This window comes from Neoarius graeffei, chromosome 15 (genome assembly GCF_027579695.1).
Source record: "Neoarius graeffei isolate fNeoGra1 chromosome 15, fNeoGra1.pri, whole genome shotgun sequence".
Classification (NCBI taxonomy): domain Eukaryota; kingdom Metazoa; phylum Chordata; class Actinopteri; order Siluriformes; family Ariidae; genus Neoarius; species Neoarius graeffei.
The window spans coordinates 4,454,542-4,473,458 of record NC_083583.1 but is presented as its reverse complement, the minus strand read 5'-3'; the positions used below and the strand labels follow the sequence as shown (position 1 = coordinate 4,473,458).

At 44.0% G+C, this 18,917-nt stretch overlaps 1 protein-coding gene across 10 annotated transcripts in view; it reads left to right on the top strand.

Annotated features, from left to right (window-relative positions):
* plekha7b (pleckstrin homology domain containing, family A member 7b) overlaps nt 1-18,917 on the top strand; it is a 248,422-nt gene that overhangs the window by 218,691 nt on the left and 10,814 nt on the right. For 9 of the 10 annotated variants that reach the window (XM_060940787.1, XM_060940779.1, XM_060940780.1 and 6 more), the window contains 2 exons: nt 2,402-2,596; nt 18,337-18,470. In XM_060940787.1, the coding sequence (XP_060796770.1) occupies nt 2,402-2,596; nt 18,337-18,470 (329 nt within the window). Of the gene's footprint in view, nt 1-2,074; nt 2,323-2,401; nt 2,597-18,336; nt 18,471-18,917 lie in introns of those variants that run through there. The other variant, XM_060940784.1, reaches the window with a different exon arrangement.

Here is an 18,917-nt window from a genome sequence, read left to right as displayed (position 1 = left end):
CACGCTCGGTTTTAGTCCCGCGTCGTTCGCCACGCTCGGCTTTAGGTCCCGCGTCGTTCGCCACGCTCGGCTTTAGGTCCCGCGCCGTTCGCCACGCTCGGCTTTAGGTCCCGCGTCGCTCGCCACGCTCGGCTTTAGGTCCCGCGTCGTTCGCCACGCTCGGCTTTAGGTCCCGCGTCGTTCGCCACGCTCGGTTTTAGGTCCCGCGCCGTTCGCCACGCTCGGCTTTAAGTCCCGCGTCGTTCGGCACGCTCGGTTTTAGTCCCGCGTCGTTCGCCACGCTCGGTTTTAGTCCCGCGTCGTTCGGCACGCTCGGTTTTAGTCCCGCGTCGTTCGGCACGCTCGGTTTTAGTCCCGCGTCGTTCGCCACGCTCGGTTTTAGGTCCGCGTCGTTCGCCACGCTCGGCTTTAGGTCCCGCGTCGTTCGCCACGCTCGGCTTTAGGTCCCGCGTCGTTTGCCACGCTCGGCTTTAGGTCCCGCGTCGCTCGCCACGCTCGGCTTTAGGTCCCACGTCGTTTGCCACGCTCGGCTTTAGGTCCCGCGTCGGTCAAGACATTTAAACATGATTTAAGCTCTGCTATTTAATCAGAACACTGAATGAGTTTTGCATGTTAATAACATTTTTCATCGTACTAATCACCATCAGTGTGTTATTCACAAACTCACCACAGACCCTGATTTATTATTGAATGTATTGGTTTTAATTTCAAAGATCTTTATTATTATTATTATTATTATTATTATTATTATTATTATCACGTCTGCAGCCCTATGAACACAAGGACACATGAACATGTACAGTGGTGTGATGTACGTACATCTCTCACCTTCCTTCTTTTCTTTATTATTTTTTCAATGAACTTCTTTTTCTTCTTTTATTTAGTTTCTTTCTTAAGGAAGTCTATTGACTTCCTCCCACCTTTTATTTCTGTCATTTTTATTTCCTTCCTTTTTCCCTTGAAAGAAAGAAGTAAGAGTTGAAAGAAGGAATGAATAAATATCCCCTTCGGACATGATGTGTACAACTGTACACGTGAAGTTCCATAGCTTTTATTTTTTAATACTTGTGTCCAAAGGTGATAAACAAAAGGTTTTTTCCTTCCTTCCTTCCTTCCTTCCTTCCTTCCTTCCTTAATCCTCTCCAGTGTCCTCATGTCATGTTTTTGTTTCCTCACTCTGTGAAGGAAATAAAGCGTCATTTGTAAATCAGTTGCTTGATAATCTTTTATATCGATGTTTGCATGGAAAAAATGGAATGATAATAAAAATACGCTAATAAATGCACACGGTGTCGTGTGTGTGTGTGTGTGTGTGTGTGTGTGTGTGTACACAGTATGCTGTTTTTTTATTTGTATTTTTCCTCCTCCGTAAGCACAATGATGCCTCCGTGTCATCGTGTACATTCTCCTGTAGCAGTGATGCATGTTGTGGTTTCCTGGCTCTTATGAAACGGTTCCTGTTTTCTCTGAATGCTGTTTGTGTTTTGTTTTTTCTTCTCCTTCTTTAATGTATTTTTGTGGGTCGTAAACCAATCATCCCAAACTGCCCTTTTATGTCCCGTCCACACGTTCTCCTTAAACCCCAAACTCTGAGACAAGAGCGTGTTGTTTAAAGCCCTTTCCCTACATGGTCAACTCCGTGCATCTGTGTTTATGAGCTCCAAACTGTTTATTAAACTATTTGTTCTCGTAATGCATGAACACACACACACACAAGCACGCACGCACACACCTGGATTGCACAAGAATACCGCAGGTCAAGTGTGTGTGTGTGTGTGTGTGTGTGTTGACTTGAAATATCCAAGTTTCCTTTTGCTTCTCAGGTGGAACTTTCTTTATGTTCACCTTCTTCTTCTTTCTTTCTTTCTTTTTATGCCCACCTTCATCATCCATCTTTTTTCTGTTTACCTTCTTCTTCCTCTTCTTTGTTCATTTGTATTTCCTTCCTTCCTCCCGCTTGTGTTACACCACTCCCCAACCATGCTCAACTCTATTCACCAGCCTCTTTTCTTCTCTCTCCTGAAATGAATCGGGCAGAAAAAACAGCAGCTTGTCATTTTTTTTTGTTCCACAGAAACCGCAAAGAAGCATAAACTTCTCCGTCCTGAAGCTTCACCTCTGACTGTTACAAAGCGCTGACACCCTCCTTCCATCAATGTTAAATAAATGTTTTTAATTTGTTTATGAATGAGCCATTACTATGGCAACAATATCGTGTTAGACTCTAGTTTGCATCTGTGCGACTGTCAGAGCTGCATCAACACCTTCTGACCAATCAGAGTCCAGGATTCAACAGCACTGTGGTGTAAATGATTAACATGCTTAAAAAATGTGGATCACCCTGTGTGTGTGTGTGTGTGTGTGTGTGTGTGTGTGTGTGTGTGTGTGTCTGTGTCCTCAGTGGAGGCGTGAGCAGGAGTTTGATTTGCAGTTGCTGGATCGAGCCGTACAGGGTGAGGAGAAGGAGAGGTTGAAGGCGTTGGAGTGTACAGAGAGGCTGCGCTCACATTCAGACGAGTGGATCACGCTTCACGTGAGCCCTCGGCGAGAACTCGACCTCGAACCACTCGACTATGAGCTGGACCTCAGCAAGGAGGTACTCATAAGCCCCGCCTCCTCTTACCCTTAAAGTGCTGATGACACGTTTTTGACATCTTTGGTGATGTTTTATAACATAAAAAGTAATTCCCGATGATCCATATATTAATTCACGAAGGCGCCTATTTTACAAGTTATGATAAAAAACGCGGCTATTTGGGCAAATTTGACGGGGCTGCAGCACCCAGGAGACGAAGGAGGAGGAGGAGCTATATGACGTCAGCGAAAGAACCTTCCTCCTAACTTACCAGTTTGTTGTTGATGCGGCAGGTGTTCAGTTTATCATTATTAGTATTTTTATTAGACATTATTATGCATTTATATATATATATATATATATATATATATATATATATATATATATATATATATAGTTATTATGCCTTCGCGTTGTGTTGCCGGCTTTTGCTCCAAAACCCACAAGGATGGGGTAAGTTTATTCAAGTTTCCCAGAGATCCCGAGCTGCATGCAAAGTGGGTGAAGCAAGTCAGGCGCACTCGTGACAAGTGGGAGCCCTCACCAACATCCGTCCTGTGCTCTGAACACTTCGATTTGGATTGTTTTGACACCCTTCCCAGCTTAAAAGAATCTCTTGGGTGTGTAGTTCATCACAAACGTGTGCTGCTACCATCAGCAGTGCCTACAGTATTCCGGAGGGGGTCTACTAGTAGCTATGCCGGATCCAGCAGTCGCCTGGGACAAGCTGACTCCTCCAAACACAGTCTTCCTGTCAGAACGTGTTGAGAAACGACATAAGATAAAGGTATGTAGAGCTATAGAGTGCTCCGACATGATGCTAAAAATAGTAACCATGCGGTCTGCGCGGCCATCTTGGAAGTGACTCGCTCCAGAGCGCTCAGAGAGTACACATCATAGAGTACACATTCATGATAATCATAAATGTAATCATAAAGTCGGCGTGATATCAGTCATGTATTTGCTTGTGAAAGCTTGTTTCTCAAAGCAAACACTGAGGGAAAGCTAACTTAGCCAGACAAGTAGGCTACAGATTGTCATTTGCTTACGCTGATGTAGGTTATCAAATATTTTGCTTCATTCAAGGATAAAACTAAGAAGCCATAAACTAGAAGACGTGCCTGCCAATATTATCCTAAATGTATCACGGATCAGGCATAGTCGTAAGCTTATTATGTTAGCCGTTTGCATGCTCCATTAGGAACTGTGTATTCAGTGTAGCATACGGCTTACATGATATAAGCAGTGTTTACACATGCAAGACAACAATACACAATATTAAAATATTGATTCCGTAACATTTTGAACAAATACGGGTTGACCTACCAATCCTTGTTATCCAACCTTGTGGTGTTCAATGCTGGGCTGTCTGCCTGTCCGCTGTCCGTCTCGGGGTCGGAGTCGCTCTCAGATTGCACAGTAACAGGTTCAAACCTGTACGGTTGGATGCACCCGTGTTCGTCATCACTTGATTCTTCCAATCTATCCCACTCACAGCACAATTCTAGACTCCCAGAAGAGGAAGAGCTAGAGAGTTCACCGGCGTTTTCATGCGCCATTTCCATTGAGTAGAACAGCCAGTGAACCGCAGCGTGTTCTTCCGCTGACGTCACAACATGGCCGCGAGCCACGGACCCAGTTTTCTTGCGCTGTGGATATTCACGTAACAACAGCTTCTTTTCACGTAATTATAACAGAAATCTAACATGTTTGCCATGTTGTATAGTTTATTTAAGAAATTGCATAGAGTCATGTTCGTGTCATCAGCACTTTAATGCACTACAAAGTACACTGAAGTAAAAATAAGCTTATTTGACTTTACTTAATTCAGGTGAGTACATTGGCTCCAGGTGAATAAATTGAGGTTCGTTAACACAATTTGTTTTTGTATCAAACAGAATCGAACCCTGGTCACGGACATTGTGATGCAGTAACATGACCTGATATACTGTTATACCATACACGGTTTAATTGCGTTAACTGCATTTAAATTAAATTTAGTACAAGTGATGAAATAACTTTTTTGATAAGAAACGAAATATTTTTATGTTGTGTATGTCCATAAATTCCTTTTTTAATTGAAAAATAATACTTTAAAGGTGCAATAGTTGTTTTTTTGTTTTGTTTTGTTTGTTTGTTCCCCCCCCCCCATAATTGTACAAATAATCTATGGCAACAACTATAGCAAATAACTATGGCAACAATATCGTGTTAGACTCTATTTTGCATCTGCGCTACTGTCAGAGCTGCATCAACACCTTCTGACCAATCAGAGTCCAGGATTCAACAGCACTGTGGTGTAAATGATTAACATGCTTAAAAAATGTGGATCACCCTAATAATCATAAATAAATCATAAATAATAATAAAAAAACAACAATGCGTTGTCTTGGCTTCAGCAAAACCCATCTGGAAAACTGGCTTCCAGTCTGGAATGCTTGTTTGTGCTTGGATGCACTTCCTGTCCATCATTTTATAAATACTCAACTCTATGGGCCACTGTAGATCCTTAAGGCAGAGCTTCATGAACATGAAGTTTTACAAAGTTCTCAACTTGCACACATGGCCCTGTATTTGTTCATCTTTCTCTCTCTCTGGTTACCTGCTTCTCTCTGCAATCACACAAAAGACACACATAAATTAAATGCCAGTAATTAGAAACAGGTGTGAATCATCACACATTACCTCCTGGTTCGACCCGCCTCCTGTCCGTCAACTGCTGACGCTCGACCACTGAAACTAACAAAGTGATGCGCTCGTGTAGGCCGGTCTAATGGCCCAAAGAGGTCCGTACCAACTCTTTCAAAGAGGACCTCGAGTAATGGAAGAGGGTGGCATGGCTGGTGGATTCACCAGCTGACATTCACAAGACCTGCAAGCATTGCTGCAAATGCCTGGCCAATAGAAATGGGCCATGAGTCAGTTTAGTATTTTATCCTGCCCCCGATGCCCAGCCATGTGATTATGATGAGCTGCATGGAAAAGAAGTTCCCTATGGCTCATCTGAACCAACAGCTGAGTCGTCTCATCCTTAGTTTGAATCACGGGCGATTGCTCTAAGACAACGAGGGAGGCTCAGCCGCCTCTAAAAATGACGAACATCGTGTAGGATGAATTGCGCTAGACTTATGTTATAGCCGACCTTATAACATTGCTATTTCAGATCCAGAATCATAGAAATATATGTGCTCAACCCAACTACAGTGCGAAATCATTCCGTTATAACTTTAATGTGTGCGTGAGTTTTTCCCCCTCGTGACAGCGCGATGCAGCCCAGCCTCAGTGCACTTCAATGACATTTGGGAGCTCTGCGCTTTTCAATCTCAAAATGCAAGACGGTTATTGGACAAATACTGCGAAAATGCCCGCCCACGGAGTCTCACGGACTCCCAGCCTCAGTGGACTTCAATGGCATTTGGGAGCTCTGCGCTTTTCAATCTCAAAATGCAAGACGGTTATTGGACAAATACTGCGAAAATGCTCGCCTACGGACTCCGAGCCTCACATGGGAGGGACATGGCAGTTTCCGCGAGGAGACTGGTGATTGGTGAAAGCGGCCGGATATTTTCTTTGATTGACAGCTCGTTTCAAATATAGACAGGCAGCGGTGAATCTCAGTTCAGTCCCATGCGGATTCGCAAGTGCTGTGGTGTATTGTAAGAGATCAGTTTACATTTCGATTTCATTCATTACATACGGTTTCTACCAGCTTTTTTAGTTTGTATATATTTTCATTGTAAATAAAGTGTAAATATAGTGTTGTCAAGTTTGCTATATAGTTCCAGAAATTTCATTTATTTGAGTGACTGAACTTGAACTTGAGGGGGCTAGTCAGCTAGCAAGAAAGCTGCGCACGGATGCCAAGCATTGTTGATTTAATTTTGGCGAAGCCATTTGCCAGTCTTCCTTTCGAGGAAAAAATTAAAATTAAAGAGCAGGGTAGACCAACGCCTCAAATTGACTTGGTGAAAAAGGTAGGGAATAATACTCGTTCCTTTCAGCTCTCCTGGTACGAGAAAGTGAATTGGCTAACAGCAAGTGACCCACATCAACAACAGTAAATAGGCTACTTTAGTAATATGTCATGGATGGACCAAAAATATAGAATCTATTTAAAATGTTTATGCTGAGTATATTATATTGGAATATATATTTTTCTGGATATGAATTAACCCATTGACGCCGGATGCTGTGTCACGCAACATTGCCCCTAGCGCCGGTTGTTGCATAACGCAACATTGCCCCAAATGCCGGTTGCTGCATAACGCAGCATTGTTGATTTGTCATTATTTTCAAGACTCATCTATGTGTTAACAAATGTGTTAATGCTGAATGAGCATGATCCAATAAAAGCAGAGAATTTTATCTTTTAAATGCAACTTATTTCATGTCTTTATGTGCTTCAGAGGCTGAGATATTGAATTTTTCATAGGCGTTTTCAATTAATTATTTTTATTTCAGAAAACCCTCAGGCAGATGGGGACCTTTTCTAAAAGCTGGCTTAGGCATTTGCAGACGTTTTTTTGCAGGCGTTTCAGGCGTCAGTGGGTTAAACACAGCTACAATTTGGAAAACATTTTTAAACAAAAACACAGCCGAGAACATTTCACACTACAGACCTGGATTAAAAGTGAAGGGTTATCAAAATTGTCAATAAAACATTTCTCAGTCAAAATAAGTAAAATATAGGGAAAGTGTCATTGAATGAAATGTGTGGCACCCAGCTCTACTGCTGAGGTTCCTGACAAAGAGCTGCTTTCAATAATGATCAATTTTTAAACAACATGCCACAATTTTAAAATATAAAATGTTAAAATATACCCCTCCCCCCCAACACCACCATCATGTATATTGGACAGTAGGCTAATGGGCCAAAAGAACCTGTTATTTCACAGTTTGTGACGCTGCCAACAGTCAGCCAGATCAGAGGCAAGAGTATGGGCAAAATTGATGTTTTTTCTTTTAAAATCTGGAAATATCGTAACCGACCAGCCTCCCCTGTTTGAAAGACTACCAGCCGCCACTGGTTTGAATGCCATGCATCGCTCAATATAACCAGAGGTGGAAAAACCCGGGTGCAGAAAGTAAAAACCCTGCCACATTTTTGCTCCAGCCAATTCAATGAACCAGCTGATCCTAATTACCACATCCCCTAAGCCAGGTTGATGAGCTAATTGGTGAAATCACCTGTGTTGAGAGCACAGGCAGAAGGAAAACCTAAGCAGGACTTTTACTTTGTCAATCCAGTTTTTCCACCTCTGAATATAACCCATTTTTAATAATTGAAAAATTCAGATAAGCTAGCACAACATCAGGCTGGATTTGCTGACCATCAATTACCCTGACTTGGTCAAAGGCATGCCTTAGGGTCTCATCACGCAACTGCTCCAGAGGGAAATCCCCAAGGGGAATCCTTGCAAAAGTGTGTAGGGGTGGAGCCCTCACCACCTTCCCCACCCTCTATGGCCCCCCTGATGCAGAGTTGACATAGATGGCCCTGGGACTGCCTCCCCACCCAGTGCTGCACTAGATTCCATCCATGCCTCACATTTACAGGACCCATCCGCAAGCATTTTCTTTACTAATCCCTGAAACCCTGCCCAATTTGTCCCAAGAATTAGTGGATGGGTGAGGCCTAACCACCACCTCCATGCTATGCTTTTTTCCCTTGAATTCAGTAGGCACCAGCAGCTACTCATGAATATTCCTGTGCACACACCTCACCTTCACTAACTGTGCATTTCCCAATGTCCTGCATTGAATCAGGCTTTGATGGATGGTGGTCCGGTACACTGAGTTCACTGAGGCCTGATGTGTACTCCCTTGTATATTCACTGACACATGGTACATTCCTGCTTGATTGGGGGAGGCCTGTGGTGCATCGGCCTGACCCTGGAACTGCCTGGCTTTCTGTGTCAGGTGACCTGGTGGGTTGTGGATGGTTCCACCGGTGTAGAGAGAAATGGACTTGGTGGAGACATCAGAGGGGAAGGAGAAGGTGGTGAGGGAAAATTGGGAGGAACCTGGCTTCATGGAACTGGTTTTGGGGGAATTGGCCCCTGTTTACATGGTGCAGGGAGAGGGGAAGTGTGGAGAGAAGAAGGGGAAGCATGAACATGAGAGAGAGTGAAAGAAGGGACAGGGTGGCCACCTATCCCAGGGAACATCTTCAAATGGTCCTCGGCCAGATGGATTGTCTTCTGCTCCAGTGATTCCAGGCAGTGGAACTACTCCCTTCTGCTGTCCCCTCTGGTAGTTGGGTGGTGAATTGCTCCAGTACCACTAGGCCAATGATGCCATTGGCGTTGCTTTCCTCTGCCAGAAGTGATGGTCAACAGGTTTCCCGGAGCTGCTCGGCAAAGGCAAATGGGTAGACCAAGCTCACTGAAGATCAGTGTGTGGAAGCACTGAAGATGCCATTTCTGAGGAGCAGCCATCCCATTGCAAAATATCCTGCTTGAAGTCTAGGTACTCCAGCAGGTTGGCTACAGGGAGCTGTTAGGCTGCAAGCTAGGCTTCTCTCAACAATAGCAGAAATAGATGGACAGCCCACCATGAAGTTGGCCATTGTCACATGTCTGCAGCATGCTCAAAGAGCTCCATGAATGCTTCTGAATTATCCCACAGACCCATCTTGGTGAGCATGATGTGCTTTGGACCCATAATGGCTGTTGGTGGCTGCTGTTAGAGTACCTGCCAGCTGGAACAGGCACTGGATCACCTGCCAATCCTCCTCATGGGCATGGAGAAGCGTCTGGAACCATTGTTCCTGCTCCATGTGCAGCATGGCAAGGGTCTGATGTTGCATCTGGTGGATGTTGGCGAGGTCATGGATGAGTTCTGAGATAAATGAGGACTCCTTGACAGGAAATAGTCTAATCAGAGATTGCTGAGATTCATCATGCGTTATCTGCTGGTTGAACCCACCTCCTCTCCATCTACTGCTGATGCTTGACCACACCCCCTCTGCCATAGTGCCCAACTCTTTCTTTAAAAGCAGAAGGAAAAAAAAAATGGACTCAAGTGGGTACAAAAATTTGCCAAGTTTTAATGTACTCAGATATTAAGTTAACAATTTTAACTGATGCCATGTTTTCATTAAACTGTCTTTTATTACATCTGTAAAAATTTGTTTTGTTTGTTTAATTAATTAATTAATTAATTAATTAATTAATTAATAGCAAGTCCGCCATTTTTACCTGCAAACATCATTCAATCTTTGTAAGTCAAATCAACTTTATTGTCAAATATGCTATACATGCTCGACATACAGCACAGATGAAATATCAGTCCTCTCTGACCCACGGTGCAAACAGGCAATGCAATAAATAAAAATAGAATAATTGAAATAAACAATATAAACAGTATAAACACTCTAGATAAGAAATAGACATAGACTAAACACTCATATCTCATCTCATTATCTCTAGCCGCTTTATCCTGTGTGTGTGTGTGTGTGTGTATGTCTCATCTCATCTGATTATCTCTAGCTGCTTTATCCTGTGTGTGTGTGTGTGTGTGTGTGTGTGTGTGTGTATGTCTCATCTCATCTCATTATCTGTAGCCGCTTTATCCTTCTACAGGGTCGCAGGCAAGCTGGAGCCTATCCCAGCTGACTACGGGCGAAAGGCGGGGTACACCCTGGACAAGTCGCCAGGTCATCACAGGGCTGACACATAGACACAGACAACCATTCACACTCACATTCACACCTACGCTCAATTTAGAGTCACCAGTTAACCTAACCTGCATGTCTTTGGACTGTGGGGGAAACCGGAGCACCCGGAGGAAACCCACGCGGACACGGGGAGAACATGCAAACTCCGCACAGAAAGGCCCTCGCCGGCCATGGGGCTCGAACCTGGACCTTCTTGCTGTGAGGCGACAGCGCTAACCACTACACCACCGTGCCGCCCATATATAATATATATATAAAATTTATATGTATACATACATATAAATTGGAGCAAAAGGACATAAACAGTCAAGGGCACTTCAAGTATAGCAGGTAAACATGAAATAAGCAGTATAAACAAACTAATAACTGATGTGAGGTAGTGCGGAATAGTGCAAATGAGCGAGGTAAAGTGAAATGTGCGGTCCCTGAGTTCAGTGTGCGAATGAATGTTGAGTGTGTGTGTGCGTGTGTTGGGGGGAAAAGAGTCGAGAAAGAAACAGGAATGGATAAAGGACAGCTGATGAAACTGATGATGGACTGTGATGGACTGGTGAAAGAAACTGTTCTTGAGCCTGCTGGTTTTGGCCTGGAGACTCCGCAGTCTCCTCCCCGATGGCAGCAGGCTGAAGAGGCTGTGAGATGGGTGGGTGGGGTCACCTGCAATCCTGATGGCTTTGCGGGTGAGGCGGGAGTTATAGATATCCATAAGAGAAGGGAGAGAGACACCAATGATCCTCTCAGCTGCTCTCACGATGCGCTGCAGAGTCTTGCAGCAGGACACGGTGCAGGCGCTGTACCACATGGTGATGCAGCTGGTCAGGATGTTCTCGATGGTGCCTCTGTAGAATGTGTGCATGATGGGGACCGGGGCTCTTACTCTCCTCAGTTTGCGGAGGAAGTACAGATGCTGTTGGGCTTTTTTGGCCAGTGATGCGGTGTTGTTGCTCCAGGACAGGTCTTCAGAGATGTGCACACCCAGAAACATGGTGCTGCTCACCCTCTCCACTGCAGCACCATTGATAGTTAGTGGAGCATGCTGGGTGTGTGCGCCCTCATGAAGTCCACGACGATCTCCTTTGTCTTCTCCATGTTCAGGCGGAGATTGTTGTCCTTGGACCACATGGCCAAGCGGCTCTCCTCACTCCTGTAGATTGTCTCATCACCATTATTGATGAGACCCACCACAGTCGTGTCGTCCGCAAACTTAATGAAGAGGTTGGAGCTGGATGTTGGTGTGCAGTCGTGGGTCAGCAGAGTGAAGAGGAGGGGGCTCAGCACACATCCTTGGGGGGGCCCTCCGTGTTCAATGTGATGGTGCTGGAGGAGTTGCTGCCGACCCGTACAGCCTGTGGTCTCCCTGTCAGGAAGTCCAGCAGCCAGTTGCACAGGGAGGTGTTGAGTCCCAGCTGGTCCAGTTTATGAATGAGTTGCTGAGGAATGATTGTGTTGAATGCTGAGCCAAAGTCTATGAACAGCATTCTGACGTACGAGTCTTTTGTCTTCAGGTGGGTGAGGACTGAGTGGAGGGCAGTGGAGATGGTGTCATCGGTCGAACGGTTGGACTGATATGCAAACTGGAAAGGGTCCAGGGTGGGGGGGAGGGCAGACTTGATATGCCGCATGACTAGCCACTCGAAGCACTTCATGAGGATGGGAGTGAGTGCGACCGGGCGGTAGTCATTGAAGCAGAAGGGAGATGGCTTCTTTGGGACTGGGATGATGGTGGTGGCTTTGAGGCATGTGGGGACAACAGCCTGGCTCAATGAGATGTTGAAGATGTCTGTAAAGACATCTGTGAGCTCCTCGGCACAGTCTCTCAGGGCACGACCAGGAATGTTATCAGGACCCGGGGCTTTCCGTGCATTTGTCATCCTGAGAGCTCTCCTCACGCTGTCTGGGGACAGCGTCAACACCTGGTCGCCAGGAGGTGGAGGGGTCTTCTGTGCTGTAGTGCTGTTGTCTGCCTCAAAGCGAGCGAAGAAGTTGTTCAACTGATTCGGCAGAGAGGTGGAGTTATCACAGGTCTGCGGCGAGGGCTTGTAGTCTGTGATGGTCCGAATCCCCCGCCACAGGTTCCTGGAGTCTCTGCTGTCGTTGAAGTAGTCAGCAATGTTCCTGGATTACTGTCTCTTGGCCACCCTGATGCCTCATGACAGGTTGGCCCTAGCTGTCCTCAGGCCCACCTCGTCCCCAGCTCTGAAGGTGGCATTCCGAGCCCTCAGGAGCCTGTGGACTTCCCCTGTCAGCCATGGCTTCTGATTTGCCCGAATGGAGATGGTTCTGGTGACTGTAACATCGTCCATACACTTCCTCATGTAGGCAGTGACGGTCTCCGCGTACTCCTGGAGATCTGTAGTGTTGTAGGTGGCCACCTGTCTGAACATGCTCCAGTCAGTGGTGGAAAAACAGTCCTGGAGTGCCTCTGAGGACCCCTCTGGCCACACACATACCTGCTTTGTAGCTGGTTTGGTGACTTTAACCAGCGGCCTGTATGCTGGCATTAGCATAACAGTGGAGTGATCTGAGGCCCCAAGGTGGGGGAGGGGTAGGGCTTTGTAAGCGTCTTTATGCATGGTGTAAACATTATCCAGAGTATTGTTTCCACGTGTGGGAAAGTTGATATGTCCATAGAGTTTTGGAAACACGCTCTTGGGATTTGCTTGGTTGAAATCCCCAGCCAGGATGAGGAAAGCATCTGGGTGGGCTGTCTGCTGCTCACTGATGTGCTGATAGAGTTCATTCAGTGCTTCACTCCTGTTGTTATTGGAGTCAGGAGGGATGTATAATGCTACCAGCAATATGGCTGTAAATTCCCTTGGCAGGTAGAATGGCCGGCACTTAATAATTATAAACTCCACCAGTGGTGAGCAGTGTTTGCAGACCACAACAGCATCACGGCACCAGGCATCACTGATGTAAACAGAGTCCTCCGCCGCGAGTCTTCCCCCCTCGACTAGTGCTCTGTCTGACCGGTAGCATGTTAGCCGGGCTAGCTGAATGGCACAGTCCAGGACGCTGTTGTTAAGCCATGTTTCCACAAACACGAGGACACAACACTCACTCACAGACTTAGAAGATGAGCGGAACAGGCGGACATAATCCAGCTTGTAGTCCAGCGAGCGTACGTTGGCCAGAGTGATGGTAGGGCTAGCCGGCCAGTGAGGGCTAGCCGCTAGCCTAGCCCGGACACCTCCGCGCTTGCCCCTCTTCTGCTTCCGCATGTTCCGCCTGTGGCACCTCCACTGTGGGCTGGATGCAGGAGTGGGGGTCAGTGGTTGAGCACGCCTCCAGAGCAAACCGTGGTCGCATAGCACTTCCGCATCCGCTGGATTTATGTCCGTGAATATAGTTCCGCGGATGTCGAGCAGAAACTCACGGGAGTATGTGCACCTTAAGACTGATGGACGCGACAAAGATGAACAGATATACACGCTGTTTTAAAACACAAAAAACACGAAAACACCGTTCTGTCGGGATGGAGAGGAGCCACTGCGTGTGTACGTGCCGCCATCTTGGATTTTTTTTTTGTAAGTTTGTAATGTTTACATCTAGCTAGCTGGGATTAGCAAATAAAACAAGCTAACATTATTAAATATAGCCAATCAGTGTTAGCAAATTAACAAAATGTACCTTTCTGCCGAACAAATTAGGCCACCCATTTTTTATTTTTAGGTTCACGGATTTTTTCAACATATTTCTGATAATGTCGGTTGAAATAAAAATAAGTGTCCTTGTCTATTTTTTCTTTTTTTTCGCATGGCAAAATTTCAATGTCGGATTAAGATGATAAAATAATTTTAAATTCAAGAGACTCCCTTTTTTTTAATATATATATATATATATATATATATATATATATATATATATATATATATATATATATAATGCAGGACTGACAGACAGCACAGAGGCACTAATCATGGCAGCACAAGAACAGGCCATAAGCACAAGAGCCATAGAGGCCAGGATCTACCAGAGTAGATCAGACCCAAGATGCAGACTGTGCAAAGAAGCCCCTGAAACAGTCCAGAACATAGTAGCAGGGTGTAAGATGCTAGCTGGATCAGCGTACATGGAGAGGCACAACCAAGTGGCTGGGATAGTATACAGGAACATCTGCAACCAGTATGGAATAGAAGTACCCAAGTCCCAATGGGCCATACCACAGAAGGTGGCTGAGAACAACAGGGCCAAGATTCTGTGGGACTTCAGCTTCCAGACTGACAAACAGATCCTGGCTAACCAACCGGACATAGTGGTGGTGGACAAAGAGCAGAAGAGGGTGGTGGTGATAGATGTGGCGATCCCAGCTGACGCCAACATCAGGAAGAAGGAACATGAGAAACTTGAGAAGTATCAAGGGTTGAAAGAGCAGCTGGAACGGATGTGGAAGGTCAAGGGTTGCGTGGTCCCTGTGGTAGTGGGGGCACTTGGGGCAGTAACCCCCAAACTGGGAGAGTGGCTCCAGCAAATCCCAGGAACAACATCTGAAGCCTCAGTCCAGAAGAGCGCAGTCCTAGGAACATCGAAGATACTGCGCAGAACCCTCAAACTCCCAGGCCTCTGGTAGAGGACCCGAGCTTGAGGATGACATGGATACCCCCCCCCCCCCCCCCCCCGGCGGGGGTGAGAAGGAGATTTTATATATTTTTATATATATATATATATATATATATATATATATATATATATATATATATATATATATATATGGCTCTATCATTCTATCAGATGTATTTGTTTGAATAAAATGTGTTCACATACTTCTATATGGAAATTAAAAAAATCAAAATCATCAGTTCATTCTATGTACAGGCAAGCTTGCATGCTACCAGCACAAAATAGAAATGCTACCATCACCAATACAAGAAAAAATAAACCTACCTGACCATATTGTCCAATTTCAGTTTTCCTACATATCAATATTTATCATGAATAGTATATTTATATTTTTTAAATGAACACCTTCAAAAAAAATCAGTTTCAACATTTCTTAAAATCACACAGCAAGAGATATTTTTGTACTACAGATACATGTACTTGTCTAATCTCAGAATCATTGATCCACATATATCAGAGCTATTTTTCTATACACCATCAGTTTCTACCTGTACAAGTGCCATACATCTGCTCATGAGGCTATCGCTAGCCATCAGCCACTTAAAGAAAATCTTGAAAAATATAATACAAATTAGCCAAAAATATATTTCTTCTTTTGATTTACTGTAATGTGGTTAATCAATTTGAAATCCTGGTGATAGCCCGGCATTCCCAATGACAGTTCTTAAGAATGTGCAAATCCTAAGTAGGCACACAACACATTTGTGTGTTTATATATATATTGTGTGTGTGTGTTCTAATATAAAACTGGACTACACTGAGTGCAGAATTATTAGGCAAGTGAGTATTTTGACCACAACATCCTTTTAATGCATGTTGTCCCACTCCAAGCTGTTTAGGCTTGAAAGCCTACTACCAATTAAGTATATCAGGTGCTGTGCATCTGTGTAATGAGAGGGGGTGTGGTCTAATGACATCAACACCCTATATCAGGTGTGCATAATTATTAGGCAACCTCTTTTCCTCTGGCAAAATGAGTCAGAAGAGATCTGATAGACTTTGAAAAGTCTAAAATTGTGAGATGTCTTGCAGACGGATGCAGCACTCTTGAAATTGCGAAGACGTTGAAACGTGATCACCGAACAATCAAGCGTTTCATTGCAAATAGTCAACAGGGTCGAAAGAAGCGTGTGGGGAAAAAAAGGCGCAAAATAACTGCACATGATCTGCGGAAAATCAAGCGTGAAGCTAACAAGCAGCCATTAGCATCCAGTTCTGCCATATTCCAGAGTTGCAACATTCCTGGAGTGTCAAAGAGTACAAGGTGTGCAATACTGAGGGACATGGCCAAGGTAAGGAAGGCTGAAAAACGACCATCACTGAGTAAGGCACACAAGATAAAACGTCAAGACTGGGCCAAGAAATATCTTAAGACTGATTTTTTTCTAAGGTGCTGTGGTCTGATGAGATGAGAGTGACTCTTGATGGGCCAGATGGATGGGCCTGTGGCTGGATCAGTAATGGGCACAGAGCTCCACTCCGACTCAGACGCCAGCAAGGTGGAGGTGGAGTACTGCTATGGGCTGGTATCATCAAAGACGAGCTTGTTGGACCTTTTCGAGTTGAGGATGGACTCAAACTCAACTCCCAGACCTACTGCCAGTTCCTGGAAGAAACCTTCAAGCAGTGGTATAGGAAAAAGTCAGCATCTTTCAAGAAGAACATGATTTTCATGCTCCATCTCATGCGTCCAAATACTCCACTGCGTGGCTAGCCAGTAAAGGTCTGAAAGGTGAAAAAATAATGACATGGCCCCCTTGTTCACCTGACCTAAACCCCATAGAGAACCTGTGGTCCATTATAAAACGTGAGGTCTACAAAGAGTGAAAACAGTACACCTCTCTGAACAGCATCTGGGAGGCCGTGGTTGCTGCTGCACACAATGTTGGTCGTGAACAGATAAAGAAATTTGACAATCTATGGATGGAAGGCTTTTGAGCGTCCTCATGAAGAAGGGTGGCTATATTGGTCACTGATTTGTTTTTGTTTTGTGTTTGAATGTCAGATATGTTTATTTGCAAATCTGGAGTTGTCATATCAGTGTACCTGGTGAAAATAAATACGTGAAATGGCTACATATTTGGTTTTTTATTAAGTTGCCTAATAATTCCGCACAGTGAAAGTTACCTGAACACATACATATTCTCCTAAAATGGCCAAAACTAAAAACGCCCCACTCTAACTTCCATACATATTCAGCTTTGATATTTATGAGTCTTTTTGGTTGATTGAGAACATAGTTGTTGTTCAATAATAAAACTAATCCTCAAAAATACAACTTGCCTAATAATTTTGCACTCAGTGTAGTATTCCAGTACTTACTTCTCTGAAGGTGTGGTCATATGACCATTGAGCTCTCATTAGCACATCGAGGGCTGACACCTTCATGATATTCGGTTCGACAGGACTCTCTCCGACACCTTCCTCTTCTAATTCTACAGTCAGATACCTGCAGCCAGAATCTCGAATTATCGTTACTGCAGGCGTGTTCAGCATGGCCCTGGTTAAATCGCTACCTTCTTCCTGTGAACCAAAGATCGTTTTGATGTTTTCATTGTTTATCTTCAACGCTTGAGAGACGAAACCACCCACGTTTTGGTCGGTGAGACAATGAAAAGATTTTTGTTTACTACATGTTATGCTTACATAGAGTTGAGTCGATGGCTCGGAAGCCACGCTGTCAGCATCAGCCATGATCAGCAGGAGGTTTATACTGTCGTAAAGCGGTCGTAAATCACCCTGCAGAATTTACAACATTTGAATCTAACATTCAAGTGAATACGCAATGTCGCTAAATAGTTTCATTTTCTGACTTGGCTGAAGTGGATATATACAACACACGTTGTCGTTTGTATTTATGATTTTTCCTTTTTACTTGTGACAAATAGGATCTCGTACTGGGGATACAATGCTGTTACAAGAATGTGTGCCCCAAATTTTGTCATTTCTTTTTGTACGTTTCGGCGGTTCAAATAAAAATACACGCAGACTTTTTATTTTTTCAGCGGTAGTATTTAACTGCCGTCGGCGGATCCGTGATCCGAAAAATCTAAAATGAGTCGCCTTATGTTCACCACTGTAATCGAAGCTAGTGTAACCTGATCTAAAACCGAGTCTAATGTATTTTTTATTTATTTTTTATTTTTAAAATAAAAACTATTTTACGGAATGTTTCTTTAGAACTCTGAAGGAGAAAATTTCAGTCATGAATAAATATAATTTCACTTTTTTTTTAAAATCCCACCTTAGCTCTTTTAATAGATTAAAAACAAATAATATTTTATGATGTTAATAAGAGGACTATTTCTAAATTAATTTTCAGTCCAAGCTTTAGAATTAAATATTATTTTAAGTGTTCCCATGAATTAAGAAGCAGAACATGTTTTAGTCAGACATAAATAAATATTTTAATTAACACTTTATATTTTGTTGTTGGTGTTTTTCACCCCTCTCCCTCGTGTAGCTGTCGAAGCCGGATAAGGTTCTCATCCCCGAGCGATATTTGGACCTGGACCCCGAAGAGCCGCTCAGTCCTCAGGAGATGGAGGCGCGACACCACAAAGTGGAACGCATAAAGAGCATCCTGTCCAAGTCCAGGTACACACACCTTCGCATCCTGTGGTTCTGCTGTGGTTCTGGTCACCCACCGCAGGGTTCTCCGTCTGCTTTCTGTTTGATTTTATATCGGTGCATCGACACTTCTTACAGAGAGTCGGTTTAAGGCAGAATTTAATGAAGAAAATTGCTTTTATTTATATAATGAATTTAAGAAAAATATAAGCGATAAATCGTCTCCAGATCACTTTATCACTGACTGTAGTTTAACAGAAATCTTTATCATGATCAGTGTCTCTGCGAAATATTTACAAAATCTCAAATGAAGGAAAGAAAAAAAAACGATTTTTGTTTAAACTGGAATTTTTTTTTTTAACTTCTGCAGCAGCAACAGTCCAAAATGGCATCCATCATGTGTCCATACATAGTTACAATATTAACTCTCATAAGAAAGAAAGAAAGAAAGAAAGAAAGAAAGAAAGAAAGAAA